The 21,130-nt window shown below is 53.7% G+C and overlaps 2 protein-coding genes across 5 annotated transcripts; one reads left to right on the forward strand and one right to left on the reverse strand.

The window, feature by feature from the left end:
- Positions 1-1,080: 1,080 nt before the first annotated feature.
- LOC121307973 (PHD finger protein 13-like) lies at positions 1,081-11,374 on the reverse strand. Of its 4 annotated transcripts, none has more exons than XM_041240254.1 (6): positions 11,070-11,374; positions 7,639-7,728; positions 5,491-6,220; positions 4,955-5,166; positions 1,726-1,921; positions 1,081-1,227 (listed from the first exon to the last, which is right to left on the reverse strand). In XM_041240254.1, the coding sequence occupies exons 1-6, from the start codon at positions 11,082-11,084 to the stop codon at positions 1,178-1,180; spliced, it is 1,293 nt and encodes a 430-aa protein (XP_041096188.1). In that variant the 5' UTR covers positions 11,085-11,374; the 3' UTR covers positions 1,081-1,177. The 4 variants fall into 4 exon arrangements, with proteins under 4 accessions (XP_041096188.1, XP_041096189.1, XP_041096186.1 ...); XM_041240255.1 differs by lacking the exon at positions 11,070-11,374 and adding an exon at positions 10,332-10,493; XM_041240252.1 differs by lacking the exon at positions 11,070-11,374 and having other exon boundaries at positions 7,639-9,071.
- A 1,055-nt stretch (positions 11,375-12,429) lies between these two features.
- Positions 12,430-20,795, forward strand: klhl21 (kelch-like family member 21). Its single transcript, XM_041240263.1, is given in 4 exon segments — positions 12,430-12,616; positions 15,327-16,451; positions 17,371-17,882; positions 19,767-20,795. Coding segments are annotated over 3 exon segments (1,875 nt in total). The 5' UTR covers positions 12,430-12,616; positions 15,327-15,418; the 3' UTR covers positions 20,097-20,795.
- Positions 20,796-21,130: the final 335 nt, after the last annotated feature.

Below are 21,130 nucleotides of genomic sequence, written 5' to 3' on the forward strand. Positions count from 1 at the left end.
AGTCTTACTTCCATCGCTGTGCTAACAGGAGGTGAGATGAATGGATTTCAAAGCCCCACTTCTTTTTATGACGCATGTTTTTCTGGCTGGCTGCGTCTCTGTAACCTGTCAGTCCAGTGTTCACACAGGCTCTGCCCCCACAGCGCTCTGATTGGCTGCCCGCAGCTTCTCCAGCTCCCGATTGGCTGCCCTCAGCTTGAGTTTGGTGCGCCGGATGATCTCGACCTTCACCTTTAACCTCTTGCGCAGCTTGGCGTTGGACTCCAGGGCGCCGAAGAACCGCGCCTTCATCACCCGCAGGTCCGACAGCGCGAAATCTTCTGCGTAGCGCTTAAGAATAAGAAGCCTATAGCTATGCTCGCGCAATACAGGCTCCAGGGGGCGCTACAGAGGAGGGGGGGAACTCTCAGTGAACTGGGCAGGTAGCTCTGCCTGGGGCAAATCTTATACTGGGTACATATCAATATAATAGAAGTGTATTCACATATTAACATCTACATCTAAAACTGCCTTTCTACAAACATTTTCAGCATCTCATAGTGAAGCACTGGAGCCCAAACGCTGCTCTGCTTGACTCTGTCTCTTCTAGCTTCACCTCAGTAATAACTCTGAAGAAGAACTGGAGCCCAAACGCTGCTCTGCTTGACTGTCTCTTCTAGCTTCACCTCAGTAATAGCTGTGATGAAGCACTGGAGCCCAAACGCTGCTCTGCTTGACTCTGTCTCTTCTAGCTTCACCTCAGTAATAACTCTGAAGAAGAACTGGAGCCCAAACGCTGCTCTGCTTGACTCTGTCTCTTCTAGCTTCAATAATAACAGCTGATGAAGCACTGGAGCCCAAACGCTGCTCTGCTTGACTGTCTCGATGAAGCACTGGAGCCCAAACGCTGCTCTGCTTGACTCTGTCTCTTCTAGCTTCACCTCAGTAATAACCCTGAAGAAGAACTGGAGCCCAAACGCTGCTCTGCTTGACTCTGTCTCTTCTAGCTTCACCTCAGTAATAAGAACAACTGGAGCCCTGTTGCTGGTCTGCGTGACTCCTGGTCTGTACCTGTGTGTGTGGAGGCTGGCTCTGGTCCTGCTCCCCCTTGACTGGCTCCGCCCCCTGACAGCGTGAACACTGCCTTGACTCCTCCCCCACAGGAGCCACGGGGGTCGCCGGGGTCACAGGTGAGGGCTCAGGGTCCTTCTTCTTCAGCTGCTTCAGAAGCTTGCCGTACCGTCTCACCTGAACGAGAACAAACAGACAAGAAGTGGAATTGATCCGGTCGAGCGGCGCCGGACCACAGAGACCCGGCCAAGCAGCACCGGACCACATTGCATCTGCTAATCTAGAAATCCAGGGATGGGAATAAGACTCCCATTGCATAGCAGTTTGATCCAGTCCTAGTTTCTCTGAGATTAATACTATGACACACCTGAGCTTGTGAACTTATACATTGTGGGCTAATCAAGCTGGTAGTAAAACCTGGAATGGGTGACACTGCTGTTCAGTAGGAGTCTTATTTCCATCGCTGTTAAATCTATTCTACTGCTCTCTCCCATTGCACAGCAGTTTGATCCATTCCTGGTTTTCACTTGAGCTCGTCAGCTGTACACACTGTGGCTGATCAAGCTGGCAGTGAAACCAGGAAGGGGGTGCAGCGGCTATGCAAGTGGAGTCTCGTCTCCACACCCCTGTAATCAAAGCGGCCGTGTGCCCTGAGCCCACTCTGTGCCCCCGTACCTTGGGCTGGCCCTGGGTGGCGTTGAAGAGGGTGGGCACGGCATTCCAGGCGAGATTCTTGCGGTTCCCGTAGCTGCTGAAGCTGTCGGGGGTGAAGTGCTGGGAGCAGATCACCATGTGCCTCTTCGGACAGAAGTCCGCCCGCCCGATGTTCTCCAGCCACTCCTGCAGGAGGTGGGGCTTGCTCAGGGGGAACCTGGGGGGGGGGGGGAGGGAGAGGGATAGGGAGAGAGAGAGAGAGAGAGATGGTCGGTGAGTGATCCTGCAAGTACACCCCCACCCCCCCCAGGTAATCTGCAGGCGCAATACAGCGCCAAAGGAATCGAGAGCGATCTCGCTGCCCCCGAGAAGAGGTTTTGTATCTTGTGCAGTACCTGGGAAACACACTGCAAACCAACAGCACCGCGCAGATCACAGCTCAACTGCTAACCGGCTTCAAACACTTCGGAAAGATTCACAACAGCGAGCGCCAGGATCTTCCAAGGGACTTTCACATGCACGGAACTTTACAACTGCACTGTCGCGAAAAGAAACCCGTCTAGGCAGTTTCTGCACGGTTTATCTGGGCTGCGAAACTAAACATGCCAACGACAATTACTGCGCGCTTCACTCTGTCGAGTTTGGATGTGTGACTGGCTCTGCGCTGCAATGTCTTTTTTTATAGAAAGCGCCCGTACCTGTGGAAGGTAAGCTCTGGGTTTTTGCTGTTGTACCGGTTGGTGCAGTTATACGCCGAGCAGCTTTTAGGCATCTTAATTCTGGGTTTCCCCTCTGTCTGCCCCCAACAAAAATGGCCGCCGGAAAGCCACCCACGACGAGAAAATGCAGGACACTCGGAGCTGCAGCCCGCTTCGCCCCTCAGCTCGGCGCACAGCAAGCGCTCTGCGAAAGCAGCCAAGCCGTGCAACAGCACGCATCCCCGGCGAGCAACACGAACGCGACTCCGAGCATGTGCCTTGAGAAACAGTAGATACTAAATTAAAGACACCGCGGTGGTAAATAACTTTGCCGTTTCACAAGAACGATTTGACGTTGCAGTGGATTATGGGAGTCGCCCTCCGCCCCCTCACCACGGGGGGGCGGGGCGGGGCGGGGCATGCATGCTCAATATTAATGAGCTCGAATAAAATCGCCCTGGGGCGTGGGGGACTAGCACGGTTCCCGCCCCAACACAGGCAGGCCCGGATTCAGCAGCTCACTCAGTCAGACACAGCTCTCTCTCTCTGCTACCGTCCATTCCTGTCTCTGTAGATTTACATCACAAACCAAAGCAAGGTTTAGTTTCCTATAAAGCGGAGTGAATAGCGGGATCTGCCCTCCAGCACAGCTTCGTGGAGTGAATAGCGGGATCTGCCCTCCAGCACAGCTTCGTGGAGTGAATAGCGGGATCTGCCCTCCAGCACAGCTTCGTGGAGTGAATAGCGGGATCTGCCCTCCAGCACAGCTTCGTGGAGTGAATAGCGGGATCTGCCCTCCAGCACAGCTTCGTGGAGTGAATAGCGGGATCTGCCCTCCAGCACAGCTTCGTGGAGTGAATAGCGGGATCTGCCCTCCAGCACAGCTTCGTGGAGTGAATAGCGGGATCTGCCCTCCAGCACAGCTTCGTGGAGTGAATAGCGGGATCTGCCCTCCAGCACAGCTTCGTGGAGTGAATAGCGGGATCTGCCCTCCAGCACAGCTTCCTGGAGTGAATAGCGGGATCTGCCCTCCAGCACAGCTTCGTGGAGTGAATAGCGGGATCTGCCCTCCAGCACAGCTTCAGCAGTTGTGCACATCACCCATGCAGCGTTGTTACAGCCCTCGTGTCCGGACCCCATTGCTTCCATCAATACCAGTCATGGCAGTCTTTTCAAACCAGGCGCGTCCTGGAGCACCGCGAGTCCGGAGTGGCTCTAACAGTGGATATGACAAGTGAAGGAAATGAAACTGAGACCAGCAGCATTCATTCAAGAACAACCAAGCCTCCGATTCAGCTTAAAATAGCAGTAGTTAGATCTTTATTTACAAAATCATTACAATCGTTTCACGGAAACAGAATTGTCTTTCACAGTCCCTTAGTGGAGCTCATCCTGCAAGACGAGCAGAGCAGATTAAAAACCATCCCCCAGCAGCGATCACGCAGTGGCTGCGTTTATTCAACAGGACGCTTCTTTCCACTCAGCCGTGTCTTCCTTTGGTAAAACCTTCTTTTCTTTATCAAAGTAGAATATATTTGTATACTTCTTTATTAATAGAAAACAACCCCCCCCCCCAAAAAAAAAAAAAAAACAAAAACACAGCACCCTTGTTTTAGTGTGAAATCACCCAAAAAATAAGCCAGGTAATCAGAACTGTGACATTCGAGATGGGTCTGTAACTCCACTGTCAGTATTCCTAGACTGGATCGAGGGCAGAGCCGATTACACCCGGGTCAGGGAGAGAATGCACCAACACCAAAATCCACATTGAAATGAAAAAAACAAAACACGACAGTACAAATAAACAAAACCAGAGAAAGAGGAGAGACAGAGATAGAGAGAAAGAGACAGAGAGGTTCTTTCTTTAAACATCTTCCAATAAATAAACCTCATTATTTCCTTTTCTGTTTTAAAGCAACATATAACTTTGTGTGTGTGTCTATATATAGAGTCCTGAAATCGCAGAGTGGAGAGCAGTAACTTGAGGAAGGACTCCGTCTCTCGGGTCCTCCTGTAATTTCGGTGTCTCAGTACGAGAGTCTCTCAGGACCCAGAGACAGCTCCTCTCTCAGTGCAGTTGCTGTGCTTTCATTCCTCTCGTCTTCAACAGACCCTCCTTGTTCCCAAAGTGCATTTTAATACACAGCCATGCCCCTCACCGCCCCTCAGAGTACCCCCCTCCCCTCACCCACACATTCCAGGTTTCTGTTCCACAAGTCTTTAGTCCTTGAACACTGAAAGCCAGTGCTGTTACCTTCCCATCCGTAACTCTGAAATACAAGACAGTACTAAATAGAAACCAACACAGTCTTTGAGTCTGTTTTGAGCATCTCCTCAATACTTGACTGGAGCTCATTTCTCTGTGTCTCTTTCTGCCTCGTTTAACCCATTCAAACAGACGCCTTCGTCTTAAACCATCTTAAACAAACTACAGCACAGGAAGTGAAACAGAGACCTGGCCCGCACCATCCAGGGTAGCTGAGCCCTGTACTGGCTGACTCCACCCCCCTGCCCCTGCTCTAGAGTCTCAGAGCGGCTCAGTCCACACACACCTTCCTGGAGCCCAGGCGGGACCGGTTGGAGCGGCGGATGTCGAATTTGGAGTCCCGGCACCGCTGGCACACGTATTCCTCCGGCACGTTGGACTTGCGGATCTTGGCGCAGGACAGGTGTATCCAGGTGCTGCACTCGTTACACTCGATCATGGGCCGTCCCGCGAACGGCTTGGTGCAGAAACACGTCACCAGGTTCCACGAGTCGTCGTCTGGGGGGGGGCACCACACACAAATAACAATTAGTCATTAAGAGAAGGAGTTTTAATTAACAATAACTAAACTGATTCTATAGCATCTACAGTGTACCCTATAATACCAGCAATGGAAATAAGCCTCCTGTTGCAGAGCAGTTTCACCCATTCCAGGTTTTACTAAGAGCCCCACTGAGTGTAGGGAACAAGCTCAGGAGAGTCTGGTTAAACTCACAGTAAGATCCGGATTGGATCAATCTGCTGTGCAACAGGAGTCGTCTTCTCCGTCCCGGACGCGTGTTTAAAGGCTGCAGTGTCAGTAAAAAACCCTGGCGCTCTCACCTGAATCCACCATGATGTCCTCATCATTCCCGAACCCGTCCTCATCCCGGAACACCACCTGCTTTCCCTGTCGGATCACAGTCCTCTTCCCGGGAGCTGCTGCTTCTCTCTTTAGCCTCCCCGTCGTCGTCGTCGTCGTCGCCTCCTCCTCCTCCTCCTCCTCCTCCTCCTCCTCCTCCCCTGTGTCCTGCCCCCTGAAGCCGGGGTACAGCGAGCAGGGGCTGCCCAAGCCGGGCTCCTCTTTGTATTGCAGCTGAAGCTCTGACACGGTCTCAGCCTGGCTAGAGTCTCTGGTGGTGGGTGCGGAGGGGCTGCTATCAGCAGCAGCAGTAGTGGCAGCTCTGGGGCGATCTTCTCCGATCCCCTTCGTCACCCCCGAGCGCTCGCAGTGGTCTTGCGGCTCCTGCTTGATTACCCTGCCCAGTAGGAGGCGTTCTGGCACAAGAGGCTCCTTCTCTCCCACCTCCTCCTCCTCTTCTCCCCTCTTCAGCTTTTTCTTCTTCTTGATCTTGTCCACCTTCTTTCTCTCCAGCATAAAGCCTGCAGACTTGGACCTCTTGGTTTGGGGTCCTCCTCCTCCTCCTCCTCCTCCTCCTGCGCCCCGCTTGAAGCCCCCGAAGCTCTTGCGGCTCTGGGCTGGCAGGCTGGTGAATCGGGGCTCCCAGCCATCGCTGTCCACTGTGCTGCCTGTGCTGTTCGGAGGGCTGGAGCTCGACCGGAGCGGTGCTTCCTGGAACAACAGAGACGAGAAGCAGGTGAGAGGCGCTGAAGCCAGGTGCTTGTGAGGCTGCAGCTTGTGAGGTTTGGGGGTGCGAGGATTCATCGCGCACTGGATCGTAAGAGAGGTGTGTGAGGAAGTGCGTTTTACAGCCGCTGTGATGCACACACACTCTCCTCTCCCGTTCTACTTTCACTTAACAAAACGACTGTCTGATCTTATACCTCACACAGGCAGCCAACGAGGACAGTCACAAGTATGGGATTATAGGAGGGAACCAGTACTCCCCTATGAGACTGCAGTGTGGTCCAGGCGCCCCTTGCAGAGTGGGTGGGTGAGTGAGTGTGACAGTGCCGTGTCTCTGGGGGAGGGCGGCAGTGCTGTGCGTCTCAGTGCTGTGTCTCTGGGGGAGGGCGGCAGTGCCGTGTCTCTGGGGGAGGGCAGCAGTGCTGTGCGTCTCAGTGCCGTGTCTCTGGGCGAGTGCGGCAGTGCCGTGTCTCTGGGCGAGTGCGGCAGTGCCGTGTCTCTCAGTGCTGTGTCTCTAGGGGAGTGCAGCAGTGCCGTGTCTCTGGGGTTGTGCGGCAGTGCTGTGTGTGTGTGCTGCATGGTGGATATCCCGCTCTGGCATAGTCTCTCATGGTAATATACCTCCCCTGTTGCAGCGAGTCTAGTCTGCATAGGGGGTGATAATGAGTTTGGCAGGGGTTAGGGTCTCGGCTCTACAGTCCACACACTTCCTCCATGGTGTATGATATAGAAAAAATGAATTAGCATTGCACAGTACAGTATGCAATATACACAGAGGCAGACAGGGCTGGGTGGTCATGGAGAGTGGAAACCCTCTTACCCTAGGAGAGGGGGGTCCCTCCAGGTAGAGACACGGGGCGGAGTTTGGGGTACCCCGGCGCTGTAACTGATCTGTAGGATAAGCAGAGCACAGTAACAGCACACTGCCAGAGACACTCTGTAGGACAACAAAGCCACAGTAATGCTGCTGGGTTTGGAAGAGGCTTGCCATAAGGGATGGATTCGCAGTGCAGCCATCACTCGGGACCCTTTCTGTACATGACAGAGGTGTGTACCGTTTGCATCGCCATACAAGACAGAAGCTCATCGAGTGGCTCTTGAACGAAGAAGAGGTGTGCATCACAGCCGCTGTGATGAACACACACTCTCTCCCTGTCTCGCTTCACTTGTCCATCCTTAAAAGACTATCTGATCCTACTATGCATCATAGGAGGTGGCCAGCAGGACCCTTGCAAGCATCACAGCCTGGGTGCCCTGCTCCACACCGGGCGTCAGGGTACAGCCCTCACTGCAGCGTCTCCCTGAGAGAACCCTTTTCTGGAGGGAGGGAGGGGGGGCTGTGTGGAAGACACAGGAGAAGGAAATGAAGGAAGACATCAGGGCTCACGTCAAGCTGCTCTCACCTCGTCAGGGTAGGGGATGTAGCCTGCGTACACCAGCACAAAGGTGCAGAACTTATTGAAGTCCTCCACTGTCCGACGCCGACTGCAATCCTGAAACAGAGAAGGGGCTGTTAAACACTGCACTGTCCTGGGACCCAGCGCAGTGCTGTTCAGCAGTAGGTGGTTATGAGCAGCCAGGATGTGTGGTAGACCCATGTTGCAGTTCCACCCAGCTCGGGCGTGTCTCCTTATGCTGAACTGCAGAGAAATAGACAAATGACACAAAATCGGATTTATATTTATATAAACCGGATTGACCTCGAATCCAGCCATTCAATTCTGTCGCACAGCGAAAATAAGGACAGGAGTCTCCTCTCCAATTAAAAGCGGGACTCGGGGCTCGACCGACTCTTCCAACAGACGCAAACAACGCCTGGGGTTCAAGCAACTGTGCGACACGGATTTATATTCCTGTGCAAAGACACTGCGAGCAATCCGGCTCAAACCAAGCAGACTGACAGCTATTTAATTGCGGGGATCGGCTTTGGTTTTCCCGCACTGAGTAAAAGATCAAAAAGCGCGACGGTTGTGTCTCGTTGTTTTCCATTAATAAACCGATATAGGGCTTACTCGAGACCTCCTGTGAAACAAACCCACGCACGCATCATTAACACTGCAGACAACGCTTCGTGTTTCAGGACTGAAGGCTTGATAACGAATAACGCGCTGACCCGGGAAGACAACGGGTCACCATCACAAATTACACACGCCTGCTACACAAAACAACAACAAACAACCCTGCACATGCCAAGAAATACCCCACAGCACCGTGTCCCGGGCCGATCCGGCGCGGCGGGCAAGCCTGTCCTGCGGGTTTCGGGCTGGACCGCCGCGGTCAGCACCGTGAATCCCGGTAATTAAATCAGTTTAACAGCGGGAGGATTCGCCTGCATCCACATGCACTTCTCACAGAAAAACATTCGGTAATTAACAGATTCATTTGTTTTATAATCGCACACAGTTAACCCGCAAACACCGAGGGCTTTTAAATTTTTTTTTTTTTACTCAGACTGACACGACACCGTTTAGCAAATTACGAGTAAATAAAAACATTTACCCGATTAAAACGAGGGATTTGTGCAAGCAGACGTTCGGGACTAAGATTTCGCTGTTTTGTTTTTTTAAGTATAAAGACAGACTGACACGTCGAGCTACCTCGCCCTAGATTATGAGCCAGTCCCGACCAGCCGGTTCATAGCGGCGAATCTGCACCGAAACCGGCGCTACGTGACTGACGACGGTTTAAACACAACGCGGATCAGAGACGCGCCAACGAGACCAGCGAGTCTGAAACACAACACAACCGACCGAGGAGCGAGGCGCGGAACACTCGAAGCATTCCAGCGCGCTTTCAAAACTCAGCATTCGACATCCGTTAGAATTAAACCGGTCTCGTGGAACGTCGCCGACACATATTGAGGCTTGCGCGATTATAATATAACACGAAAGCTGTATTACCGTATTTAATAAACAGGCAACGTCGCCGACACATATTGAGGCTTGCGCGATTATAATATAACACGAAAGCTGTATTACCGTATTTAATAAACAGGCAACGTCGCCGACACATATTATTACCGTATTTAATAAACAGGCAACGTCGCCGACACATATTGAGGCTTGCGCGATTATAATATAACACGAAAGCTGTATTACCGTATTTAATAAACAGGCAACGTCGCCGACACATATTGAGGCTTGCGCGATTATAATATAACACGAAAGCTGTATTACCGTATTTAATAAACAGGCAACGTCGCCGACACATATTGAGGCTTGCGCGATTATAATATAACACGAAAGCTGTATTACCGTATTTAATAAACAGGCAACGTCGCCGACACATATTGAGGCTTGCGCGATTATAATATAACACGAAAGCTGTATTACCGTATTTAATAAACAGGCAACGTCGCCGACACATATTGAGGCTTGCGCGATTATAATATAACACGAAAGCTGTATTACCGTATTTAATAAACAGGCAACGTCGCCGACACATATTGAGGCTTGCGCGATTATAATATAACACGAAAGCTGTATTACCGTATTTAATAAACAGGCAACGTCGCCGACACATATTGAGGCTTGCGCGATTATAATATAACAAGCTAAATGAAAGTTGTCACGCTGTGGTCAGAGAGGCAGCCCGGGCTGCCATTCAGGATATATATAGAAATACTGCCGACAAGATGGCGATTTCAATACTATTAAACCCCCTCGAAAAACAAGCAAACACCACAGGGACCAGAAAGCCGCCCTCGAGTTAGTCAGAGCGCAGGAACCGCCGCAGCAAACACCGCATTCAGGAGAGAGTTACTACTGTTTATACACAACAACAACAACAACAACAACAACAACAACAACACGCTATTCAGAAAGCGTTTTTTATTTTGTTTTTACTGTACCTTGACGGACAAGATGGCGCGAGTGTATGGAGAGACCGCGGAGACACTCGGGCCGCTAGTTTGTTTGTTTGTTTGTTTGTTTGTTTTTTGTGTGGAAGTCAACCGCGTTTGTTTTTGTTTTTTTTTTTTGCAAAACGTTTTACCCCCCACCCCCTACCCCCTACCCCCCCCCCACCCCCTACCCCCGCTCAACACATCCAACAATTCAGAATAGAAATATCATCCCTGCGGAAACACGAAGCTTACCGTGTCCATTTCAACCAGAACCGGCCAGAAACACCCGGGACGGGTCCCCGCTTCCACGGGGCCTCACACGCCAACAAAAACACCCGGGACGGGTCCCCGCTTCCACGGGGCCTCACACGCCAACAAAAACACCCGGGACGGGTCCCTGCTTCCACGGGGCCTCGCACGTGACAAAAACACCCGACGAGGAGACCAGCTTCCGAGGGACAAAAACACGCCGACGAAAAACACCGGGACGGGTCCCAGCTTCGAGTGACAAAAACACCCGACGAGAGAGACCAGACCGAGTGACAAAAACACCCGACGAGAGAGACCAAACCGAGTGACAAAAACACCCGACGAGAGAGACCAGACCGAGTGACAAAAACACCCGACGAGGGACCAGACCGCGTGTCTCGGGGTCAGAAACCCGCAGGAGAGTCCTCTTCGCGTGGATGCCCACGCCGCTCGGTTTCACGGTCTCATCTCCACGCCCCGGTGTCCTTGTGTTCCACTCAAAGCGACACGGGTCGTGAAACGCGGCTGCCGGATCTGAGGGGTTATGCCCGGTGAAATGTTTAAAGCGCCAGCTTGCTTGAATCGGCAACCCCGCCTGGTTTCAAACTGGGTCCGGTCGCTTCTCTCTTATAATCATCAATAACGACCAAACAAACCAAACGAAAAAGCCCGTTCTTGAGTTGAAGCAGCAAAAAACAGACCGAGTCTAGATCTGCGAGCTCTTTAATAACAATATTTCACCTTCCTTCTCGGCATCGCTGCAAAACAGGTCAAAAATATCGAGTATTTTTGCAATCGCTCGATCGATCGCCGGCTCTTGTGAGTTTCTGGTGGCAGTAACCCGGAGAGACGAGCATCACAGTAACATTGCAGGCAGTCCCAGTTCACCTCTGAAGCAACCCCCCCGCATGTATTCCCGGTCTTTAAGGGTGACAGCCCCCTCCAAAAATATATCTAAATGTAGAAAGACTGCGAGTCGCTGAAGGGAGCAGCAGCAGCGCGTCAGCAGCGCGTCTCCGCGGAGAGGCAGCCAGCCTGTGACATCACCGCCCGGGCGGCGCGCATCTCATTGCATATTCATGAGGAGCCGTCTACCCGGAATGCAGGGGTGGCGGGGCAAAGCAAAGGGAATTGAAACAGCAATACCAACACAATTAAAACATATTAACTTAGTCGGCTTGCTGGGGTTTTTTTTTTTTACATAACTGTTTATGGCTCCAAATAATCTTAGCTTCTTTACTTTATCGATGTGTTTATAATTGAAGGTGGCGGCCCCCCCTTTTAACAATATTTCACCTTCCTTCTCGGGATCGCTGCAAAACAGGTCAAAAATATCGAGTATTTTTGCGTGTGCGTGTGCGTGTGCGTGTATTCTCTGCAGCTGCGTGTGAGGGCGGACCATGCTGGGCAAGGCAGGGAGGTGAGCATCGCCAACACTTTATAAATATCCACAGAGATATAACCGGTCTTTAAGGGTGACAGCCCCCTCCAAAAAATGCTGGGTTTGCACGACTGCGAGTCGCTGAAGGGAGCAGCAGCAGCGCAATGCTGGGTTTGCACGAGAGGGCCAGCTGAGCAATGCTGGGTTTGCACGACCGGGGCTGAGCAATGCTGGGTTTGCACGACCGGGGCTGAGCAATGCTGGGTTTGCACGACCGGGGCTGAGCAATGCTGGGTTTGCACGACCGGGGCTGAGCAATGCTGGGTTTGCACGACCGGCGCTGAGCAATGCTGGGTTTGCACGACCGGCGCTGAGCAATGCTGGGTTTGCACGACCGGATGCTGAGCAATGCTGGGTTTGCGTGTGCGTGTGCGAGCAATGCTGCGTGTTTGCACGGACCATGCTGAGCAATGCTGGGTTTGCACGACCGGGGCTGAGCAATGCTGGGTTTGCACGACCGGGGCTGAGTAATGCTGGGTTTGCACGAGTGACGCTGCCTGTGAGTACTATTCACACCGAGCGTGCGATTAATGAAGATAGAAGGGGGGGTTACAGAGCGATAAAGGACACACAAATTAGCATGCGTTTATTCTCAAAGAAGTGATTCATATACCATATAAATATAGTAACTAGATGTCGATGTTAGACCGGTGATCCTGCCCCCCTCCCCTCGAGTGAAGTGGTACAGTCGTGGGCTGTCCTGCGTGACGCGCTTCGCAAGGAGCGGAGGATTCCTGAATCGTGAATCTGACTCTGAGGGGAAGGTTGAATTTGAAGCGCTGATTTTGACACTCAGTGGGCGAGCAGAGTGGCGAACCGCGCAGGGGGGATTCACAGTGGGGTGTGGGTAAGTCGTGTATCGTCGTGTTTTTCGGAGTGTTTTGTTTTTTTATTTAAACGAGGGGAAGAGAACAAGACGCTTCTTAATCCCACAGGGCAGAGCAAAGTGGATTTAACGACATGCCTGCTCTGTGATTATTATTACCTTGCCTGTGGCATCAGCCACGCGTGTAATAATGCTATTAATATTATTAGATCTGTTCAACTAAGAATGCATATTCACTACGGGATATTTTACAAACGACAAACGCGTGTTTATTTATATTGTTCAAACCGTGTTTACCTCGTATCTGTTAGACCCGAGTGACCGCCTCTAATGTCGACTCCTGTCTTGGCAGCCTTTTAATATTGAGCTTGAGAAAAAAACAAACTTTTTTCTAGATTATTATTTTTTTTATTTTAAAACCCTCCCCTCCCCTCCCCACCCCCAGTGTGCTGAAGGAGCGTCTCCTTGTTGACTCTGTGGGTCTCCCTGCTTCATTCCCACCGGCAGTGTGTGTGTCCTCTGCCCTGGTCCAGTCACAGCGCTGCAAGACTGGCAAGAGTAACACACACAGGTGTGGAGTGGCGCTGGCGCTGAAAGCAGGTGGACAAAACCGAACCCCCTGAATACGAAGCCGTGCAAAGCCAGGGGGTGCAGCAGCACCCCTACTTCCAGCGCCGTTTCTAGTTCCAGCCTTTTCTGGGAGTTTGTATGTGTGTTTTGTTTTTTTTTCTTTTGTTCTGGCTGTCTGCTCTGAAATCTTTTTCACGAGGTGGCTCGCTGTGTCCGATTGCTCCCGGCTGGATGGAAGGATTTTTGGGTCACTCTGTTTCAGATGTAACCAGAACCTCACAACTCAGTCTGTCAATGTGAAGCAGCAGAGGGTGTCTGTGATCGATCTCTCTCTCTCTCTCTCTCTCTCTCTCTCTCTCTCTCTCTCTCTCTCTCTCTCTCTCTCTCTCTCTCTCTCTCTGTGTGTCTGTATATGGTAACTGTTACTTTTCAGCTGTCAAGACCACGTGTCTCTCTGTATCAGTGGCCTCTAGCCAGCCAGGCTGTGAGATGCAGACACACACACACACACACACACACACACACACACACACACACACAGAGAGAGAGGGACAGGGAGAGAGACTAAAGCAGGTTTGTTTCCTTGCTGACTGACTGACTGGACTGTACAGCGATGAGAAGGGAGAGGAAACTGGAGCAGCTATCTTCTTAAAAGAAGAAAAAAAAAAACAAATAATAAATTGGTTGGAGCAGAGGTGTTAAGTGTTGTGCCGGGGAAGCTGCGCGCTGCATAGCGGGTCAGGTGAGGAGCGGTAACGGCACAGGCTGTGCGTGCTGTCCCTGTTAGTATCATTGCAGCCCGGTCTGTGCGCGCTGAACCAGCGGGGAGCAGGCGCTGCTCAGCTAACCGCGCTGTTCTGATAATCTGCGCTCTGCTTCACCGTATTGCAGAGTGCTGGTAATGGAAATGGAGCTCAGACTTCAGAAATTACAGGGAAAAAAATAATAATTACAGTAAAACTTTAAAACTATGATATTTAACAAGACCTGCCCGCCCCCACGCGGGAGAATCTGTTCTTGCTGCCTGCGTGTGTGTCAGCGAGTTCAGTGAGAGGGGTTTCGACTGTGTTCAGTGCTGTCGACGGTTCTCTTGTTACGATCAGCACGCCAGCCTGTGCTTCTGTTTTTAATTGGCAGATGATTTTGTGTTTTTGTAGCGTTGGTGAGGGGATCATATGACGTTCCCTGTAACTCCTCGTCCTGGAGTAACCTGGGCTATTCCGAGCTCTGCGTCTCTAAGCAAACCTCTCTTCTGCTCCTATTGCTCAATACCCATCCCATGTTTACTGCCGTGCCTTCGAGTAATCATTCCTCACTTCAAACATCTCCTCCGTTAGATTCGTCCCTGGTATGGGACAGTTAACCCTGCTCAGCCCAATCTGCGGGGCTCCCTGAACTAAAAGAGAGAAACAAACTCTCTGGTGGTCTTCTCTCATCTGTGGAGGCAGGCCAGGGTAGAGGCTTCACCAGCGTCTCTGCTCTGAAAGGGTTCAGTGAGTCAGTCTGCGACTGGCTGGAACACGTGGCCCCCCCTGCGTTCCCTAGATGGGGAGGAGAAGGGGGAGGGGGGAGGTATTTATAGAAAGAAATTGAATCACGAGGGGAGACTGTGTTCACGGCTTCTTTTAGTCTCAACCCGTTTTAAAAACTCTGTTCAGGTTTAACCTGCTTCAAAAAGATAGAGAGAGAGATCGAGCTGAGAGAGAGACAGACAGATCGAGCTGAAAGAGAGAGACAGAACAAGCTGAGAGAGAGAGCTGAGAGAGACAGAGAGAGAGAGAGAGACAGAGCTGAGAGAGAGACAGAACAAGGAGAGAGAGAGAGAGAGACAGATCGAGCTGAGAGAGACAACGAGCTGAGAGAGATCGAGCTGAGAAAGAGAGCGAGAGAGACAGATCTAGCTGAGAGAGAGACAGACAGATCGAGCTGAGAGAGAGACAGATCAAGCTGAGAGAGAGACAGACAGATCGAGCTGAGAGACAGAGAGAGAGAGAGAGAGAGAGATTGCAAATTATTAACAGCAGTGCTGGACCTGGGGGTCTGTTACAGACAGTTTCAAATTTAGTTTTAGTTTTTTTGTGGCAGTTCCTGTAGAAAGATCTTTCTATATCTATTATTATTATTATTATTTTTATTATTAATTTTTATTATTATTATCCAGCAGGTGACCCAGCAGCTTGCTCTGAAAAGCTACTCAAAGCAGAGGAGGAGTCTGGCGAGGAAGAGGAGGCAGTTAGCAGCCGCAGCGCAGTCATGGACAAGCCCCCCGCTCTCCTCGTGACCCAGAGCTCCACGCTGCCGTTCTTTGACACGGCCCACGCGCTCAACCTGCTGCGCGGGATCCACGAGCTGCGGGCAGAGCGGAAATTCTTCGACGTGACGCTGTGCGCGGAGGGGCGCGAGTTCCCCTGCCACCGCACCGTGCTCGCCGCCACCAGCAACTACTTCAAGGCCATGTTCGCGGGCACGCTGCGGGAGAGCGGCATGGACCGTGTGGAGCTGCACGAGGTCTCCGCCACCGTGCTGGGGCTCCTCGTGGACTTCTGCTACACGGGCCGCGCCACGGTCAGCCACGAGAACGTGGACCCGCTGCTCAAGGGTGCGGACCTCTTCCAGTTCCCCTCCGTGAAGGAGGCGTGCTGCTGCTTCCTGGAGCAGCGGCTGGACGTGTCCAACTGCCTGGAGCTGCAGGACTTCGCCGAGGCGTACGCCTGCCGGGGGCTGGCCGAGAGCGCCCGCCGCTTCGCCCTGCGCAACGTCGTGGAGCTGGCCAAGGGCCCGGACTTCGAGAGGCTGCCCCTGAAGCGCCTGCTGGAGCTGGTGTCGGACGACCGGCTGTACGTGGACAAGGAGGAGACGGCGTACCTGATGGTCTCTCGCTGGGTCAAGGCTGACCCCCAGCGCCGGCTCCACTTGTGGCCCGAGCTGTTCCAGCGGGTGCGGCTCCCCTTCGTGCGGAGGTACTTCCTGCTGGCCCACGTGGAGAGCGACCCCCTGGTCTACACGTCCCCGTCCTGCCTGGGGCTGGTCGCCGAGGCGCGCGCGTTCCAGTCGGCGGGGTACGACCGGCACGACCAGCCCTGCGAGCGCGTGCGGCCGCGCCCCTCCACCGGCCTGGCCGAGATCCTGGTGGTGATCGGGGGCTGTGACCAGGACTGCGACGAGCTCGTCACCGTGGACTGCTACAACCCCCACACCGGACACTGGAGGTACCTGGCAGAGTTCCCCGAACACCTGGGTGGGGGCTACAGCATCTCTGCGCTGGGGAACGACATCTACGTCACAGGTAGGTCCCACTGGGGGGGGTGGGGGGTGGTCTTAAGACCCTTTAATGTTGTACTAATGTATTATTGATTAGGGAAATGCTGCTGTGAGTTCTACCGGATTTGATTTTCTTATTAGTGTCAGTATTATTATTATTATTATTATTATTATTATTATTAGTAGTAGTAGTATTATTAGTGTTGTTATTATTTGTTTGATGACTTTACTGTTCATTCAGAGACAGTGAGTGAAAGGGATCCTGGTGTTTAAGATGAAAGGGAAACGATTCAGAAACGTTGTAAGCTTTTGCGTTTAACTGCCTGGCACTGAAATATGTACATTTTGAAAGATGAGACTGAACAGACCCCCGTACACGACACTGTCAAAATACACACCGCCCTCGCCATCCCGCCAGCGTCGGCGCCCTGGTCTTCTGCCAGGAAGCTCGATTACGTGAGACGCCGCTGTGCTGGTGTGGGGAAGGCTCGGGTGTGTTTTTCACAGTCTCTGTAACCAGAAGCAGAACCAGCTGATTCCTGCGTGAGTCACGCTGCTCGGCTCCTGTGCACCGCAGAGCTGGTTTTCTATCGCAGCAGGAGCAAGCCTGGGATTGCATTGCAGTGTGTTTGGGATTGTGGGTGCTGCTGTAGAAATCACAAACAGCTGCCGCTTCACCAGCCCGGCAGGCGAAACCGTTCAGTCCAGTTCATTTGAAACGCCTGACAGAAAACAGATGTGTTTTAATAACACCAGGGTAAAACTTTTACAGAAAGCGCTTGGCGGGGACGGAGATAAGGCTCCTGTTGCAGAGAACAGGGGTGGTCCGAATGGTTTAGTAAGACACACTGTGGCTAATCGGACTCCTAGTAAAGCCTGGAGCGGATGCAGCCGCTGTGGAGCAGGAGTCTTGTTCTCATTGCCCCCTCCCGGTCTCTCTCCAGGCGGCTCTGACGGCTCGCGGCTGTATGACTGCGTGTGGCGCTACAACTCGAGTGTGAACGAGTGGACCGAGGTGTCCCCGATGCTGAAGCCGCGGGAGTACCACGCCTCCTGCCTGCTGAAGGGCCAGCTGTACGTGGTGGCCTCCGACAGCACGGAGCGCTACGACCACAGCCTGGACGCCTGGGAGCCGCTGCCGCCCATGCTGCACCCCATGGACAACTGCTCCACCACCGCCTGCAGGGGGCGCCTCTACGCCACCGGCTGCCTGGCCGGCCAGGAGACCATGGTCATCCAGTGCTACGACCCTGACTCCGGACGCTGGTCCCTGGTCAACTGCGGCCCGCTGCCTCCCTGGAGCTTCGCACCCAAGACCGTGGCCCTCAACGGACTCATCTACTTCATCAGGTGAGATGGGGGGCTTTAGACAGACGCTTCCACTGGGAGTCTTTCTCAGCGACTTCAGTGTAAATTCAGTGACAAGCGAAAGAGAAAGCTAAGCCCAGGCACTGCAGTGTGCCCCAGTGCAGTGTGCAGTGTGCCCCAGTGCAGTGTGCAGTGTGCCCCAGTGCAGTGTGCCCCAGTGCAGTGTGCAGTGTGCCCCAGTGCAGTGTGCAGTGTGTGCAGTGTGCCCCAGTGCAGTGTGCAGTGCAGTGTGCCCCAGTGCAGTGTGCGGTGTGCCCCAGTGCAGTGTGCAGTGTGCCCCAGTGCAGTGTGCAGTGTGCCCCAGTGCAGTGTGCCCCAGTGCAGTGTGCAGTGTGCCCCAGTGCAGTGTGCAGTGTGCCCCAGTGCAGTGTGCCCCAGTGTGCCCCAGTGCAGTGTGCGGTGTGCCCCAGTGCAGTGTGCCCCAGTGCAGTGTGCAGTGTGCCCCAGTGCAGTGTGCGGTGTGCCCCAGTGCAGTGTGCGGTGTGCCCCAGTGCAGTGTGCGGTGTGCCCCAGTGCAGTAGTGCAGTGTGCCCCAGTGCAGTGTGCGGTGTGCCCCAGTGCAGTGTGCGGTGTGCCCCAGTGCAGTGTGCGGTGTGCCCCAGTGCAGTGTGCGGTGTGCCCCAGTGCAGTGTGCCAGTGCAGTGTGCCCCAGTGCAGTGTGCAGTGTGCCCAGTGCAGTGTGCCCCAGTGCAGTGTGCAGTGTGCCCCAGTGCAGTGTGCAGTGTGCCCCAGTGCAGTGTGCCCCAGTGCAGTGTGCAGTGTGCCCCAGTGCAGTGTGCAGTGTGCCCCAGTGCAGTGTGCCCCAGTGCAGTGTGCGGTGTGCCAGTGTGCAGTGTGCAGTGTGCCCCAGTGCAGTGTGCGGTGTGCCCCAGTGCAGTGTGCAGTGTGCCCCAGTGCAGTGTGCCAGTGTGCCCAGTGCAGTGTGCCCCAGTGCAGTGTGCAGTGTGCCCCAGTGCAGTGTGCAGTGTGCCAGTGTGCGGTGTGTGTGCAGTGTGCGGTGTGCCCCAGTGCAGTGTGCGGTGTGCCCCAGTGCAGTGTGCGGTGTGCCCCGGTGTTCAGTGCAGTGTGCGGTGTGCCCCAGTGCAGTGTGCAGTGTGCCCCAGTGCAGTGTGCGGTGTGCCCCGGTGCAGTGTGCGGTGTGCCCCAGTGCAGTGTGCGGTGTGCCCCTCCCCAGTGTGCGGTGTGCCCCGCTGTGCCTCAGTGTGCGGTGTGCCCCAGTGCAGTGTGCGCTCTCGGTGTGCCCCAGTGCAGTGTGCGGTGTGCCGGGGTGCAGTGTGCGTGTGCCCCAGTGCAGTGTGCCCCAGTGCAGTGTGCGGTGTGCCCCAGTGCAGTGTGCAGTGTGCCCCAGTGCGGTGTGCCCCAGTGCAGTGTGCGGTGTGCCCCAGTGCAGTGTGCGGTGTGCCCCCAGTCCCCGGTGTGCCCAGTGCAGTGTGGTGTGCCCCAGTGCAGTGTGCGGTGTGCCCCAGTGCAGTGTGCGGTGTGACCCCAGTGCCCCGTGCAGTGTGGTGCTGCGGTGTGCCCCAGTGCAGTGTGCGGTGTGCCCCAGTGCAGTGTGCGGTGTGCCCCAGTGCAGTGTGCGGTGTGCCCCAGTGCAGTGCTCTCGCTGTGCCTCTGTGTCTCTGACCCTCCCCGGGGCTGGGGCGTGCTCTCGCTGTGCCTCTGTGTCTCTGACCCTCCCCGGGGCTGGGGCGTGCTCTCGCTGTGCAGTGTGTCTGTGTCTCCCTGACCCCGCCTCTCTGTTCCTGCAGGGCTGGGGCTGCTCTCGCTGTGCCTCGTGTCTCACCCTCCCCCTGGGGAATGCTCTCGCTGTGCCTCTGATCTCTGACCCTCCCCGGGGCTGGGGCGTGCTCTCGCTGTGCCTCTGTGTCTCTGACCCTCCCCGGGGCTGGGGCGTGCTCTCGCTGTGCCTCTGTGTCTCTGACCCTCCCCGGGGCTGGGGCGTGCTCTCACTCTTCCTCTGTGTCTCTGCCAGGTCCACGTGGGGGGCAGCGTGGCCCCGCTGGGTGGGAAGCTGTTCGTGTCGGGTGGTTACGATGACACCTTCGAGCTGTCGGACGTGGTGGAGGCCTACGACCCCTCGACTGGAACCTGGAGCCGTGCGGCGCGGCTTCCCCAGCCCACGTTCTGGCACGGCAGCGTCAGCATCTTCCGGCAGTTCATGCCCTCGGCGCCCATCGGCTTCGAGGCGGGACTGGATAACGCCAACAACGAGGTCAACGCCGTACACCTGCACCGACACCAGCAGAACCACAGGGCCCAGGCACTGCTGCACCAGAACCAGAACCTCAACCAGCTCCACTAGAACCCAGAGACAGGGGGACCACTCTGGGGAAGCAAGAGTCTCGCTGCAGGGCACTCTGAAGCAGTGCAGGTTTTCCATTGTGAAGCCTTGATAAGAAGTCCTGGTTTGTGCTGCGAGTTTGCAGCGACTCCCCTGAGCATGGCTGGCTGAGCTTGTGTTAAACGCTGCTGTGCAGCAGGAGTCTGCTTCCCATCCCGGTGATCCACGTGTTGGAGGAGCTGATCTGGAGTTTCAGCATCCCTCTCGCTCCACGCTGCGCGCTGTTTTGTTTTCCGCCAGTAAAGCACCTTTCAGACACTACAAAACTAAACAGTTGTGAAACTACACTCCTTATAAATTATTATTAATATTGATTATTATTATGATTGATTATTATTTAATTTTTGAAGCACGACGGTATGTTTGTGATTGTGTGTCTATATGTATATATATATGTGGGTGTCCCCGTGCAGTTTGAGGCTCCTGGAAGTCAGTATTGCTGTTGCTGCAGCTCTGTGTGTGTGTTTTGTTTTCTATGTGTGGTTTTCAGTTTGTTTCAGAATGGGGAAGCACTCTTCTATTAGCCTGCTAATTGAATGTGTTTCTTACATGCTGTGGACCTGGCATTATGTATCTTTTCGTTTTTGCTATTGAGAAAGATGAATTGTATGAAGGGGCAGCTGAGGTCTGGGTGTTTAAAATAAAGATAACTGTCGTCCACATTGTTGTGCTGGTAGAATCAGCTTGGGCTCTTATTTCCAGTGCAATTTGAACTCTGCAAAACTGTGTTCTTGCCAACTATAAAACACACTTATTCATTCAAGAACCACTCGGTGAACTGTGCTGTGCTGTGCTGTGTGATGTACAGTGGGCTGTGTGATGTACAGTGGGCTGCTGTGTGATGTACAGTGGGCTGTGTGATGTACAGTGGGCTGTGCTGTGTGATGTACAGTGGGCTGGGCTGTGTGATGTACAGTGGGCTGGGCTGTGTGATGTACAGTGGGCTGGCTGCTGTGTGATGTACAGTGGGCTGTGTGATGTACAGTGGGCTGGGC

The sequence above is a fragment of the Polyodon spathula genome, unplaced genomic scaffold (assembly GCF_017654505.1).
Source record: "Polyodon spathula isolate WHYD16114869_AA unplaced genomic scaffold, ASM1765450v1 scaffolds_65, whole genome shotgun sequence".
NCBI lineage: Eukaryota > Metazoa > Chordata > Actinopteri > Acipenseriformes > Polyodontidae > Polyodon > Polyodon spathula.

Coding starts and splice junctions, on each gene's coding strand:
- LOC121307973 (XM_041240252.1), bottom strand. CDS start 7,950: ATGGCTGGATTCGAGGTCAATCCGGTTTATATAAATATAAATCCGATT. Junction 1,922..4,954: donor CCCGCCTGGGCTCCAGGAAG/GTGTGTGTGGAC, acceptor CCCCCCCCCCAG/GTTCCCCCTGAGCAAGCCCC. Junction 1,228..1,725: donor CCACCCAGGGCCAGCCCAAG/GTACGGGGGCAC, acceptor GTTCTCGTTCAG/GTGAGACGGTACGGCAAGCT.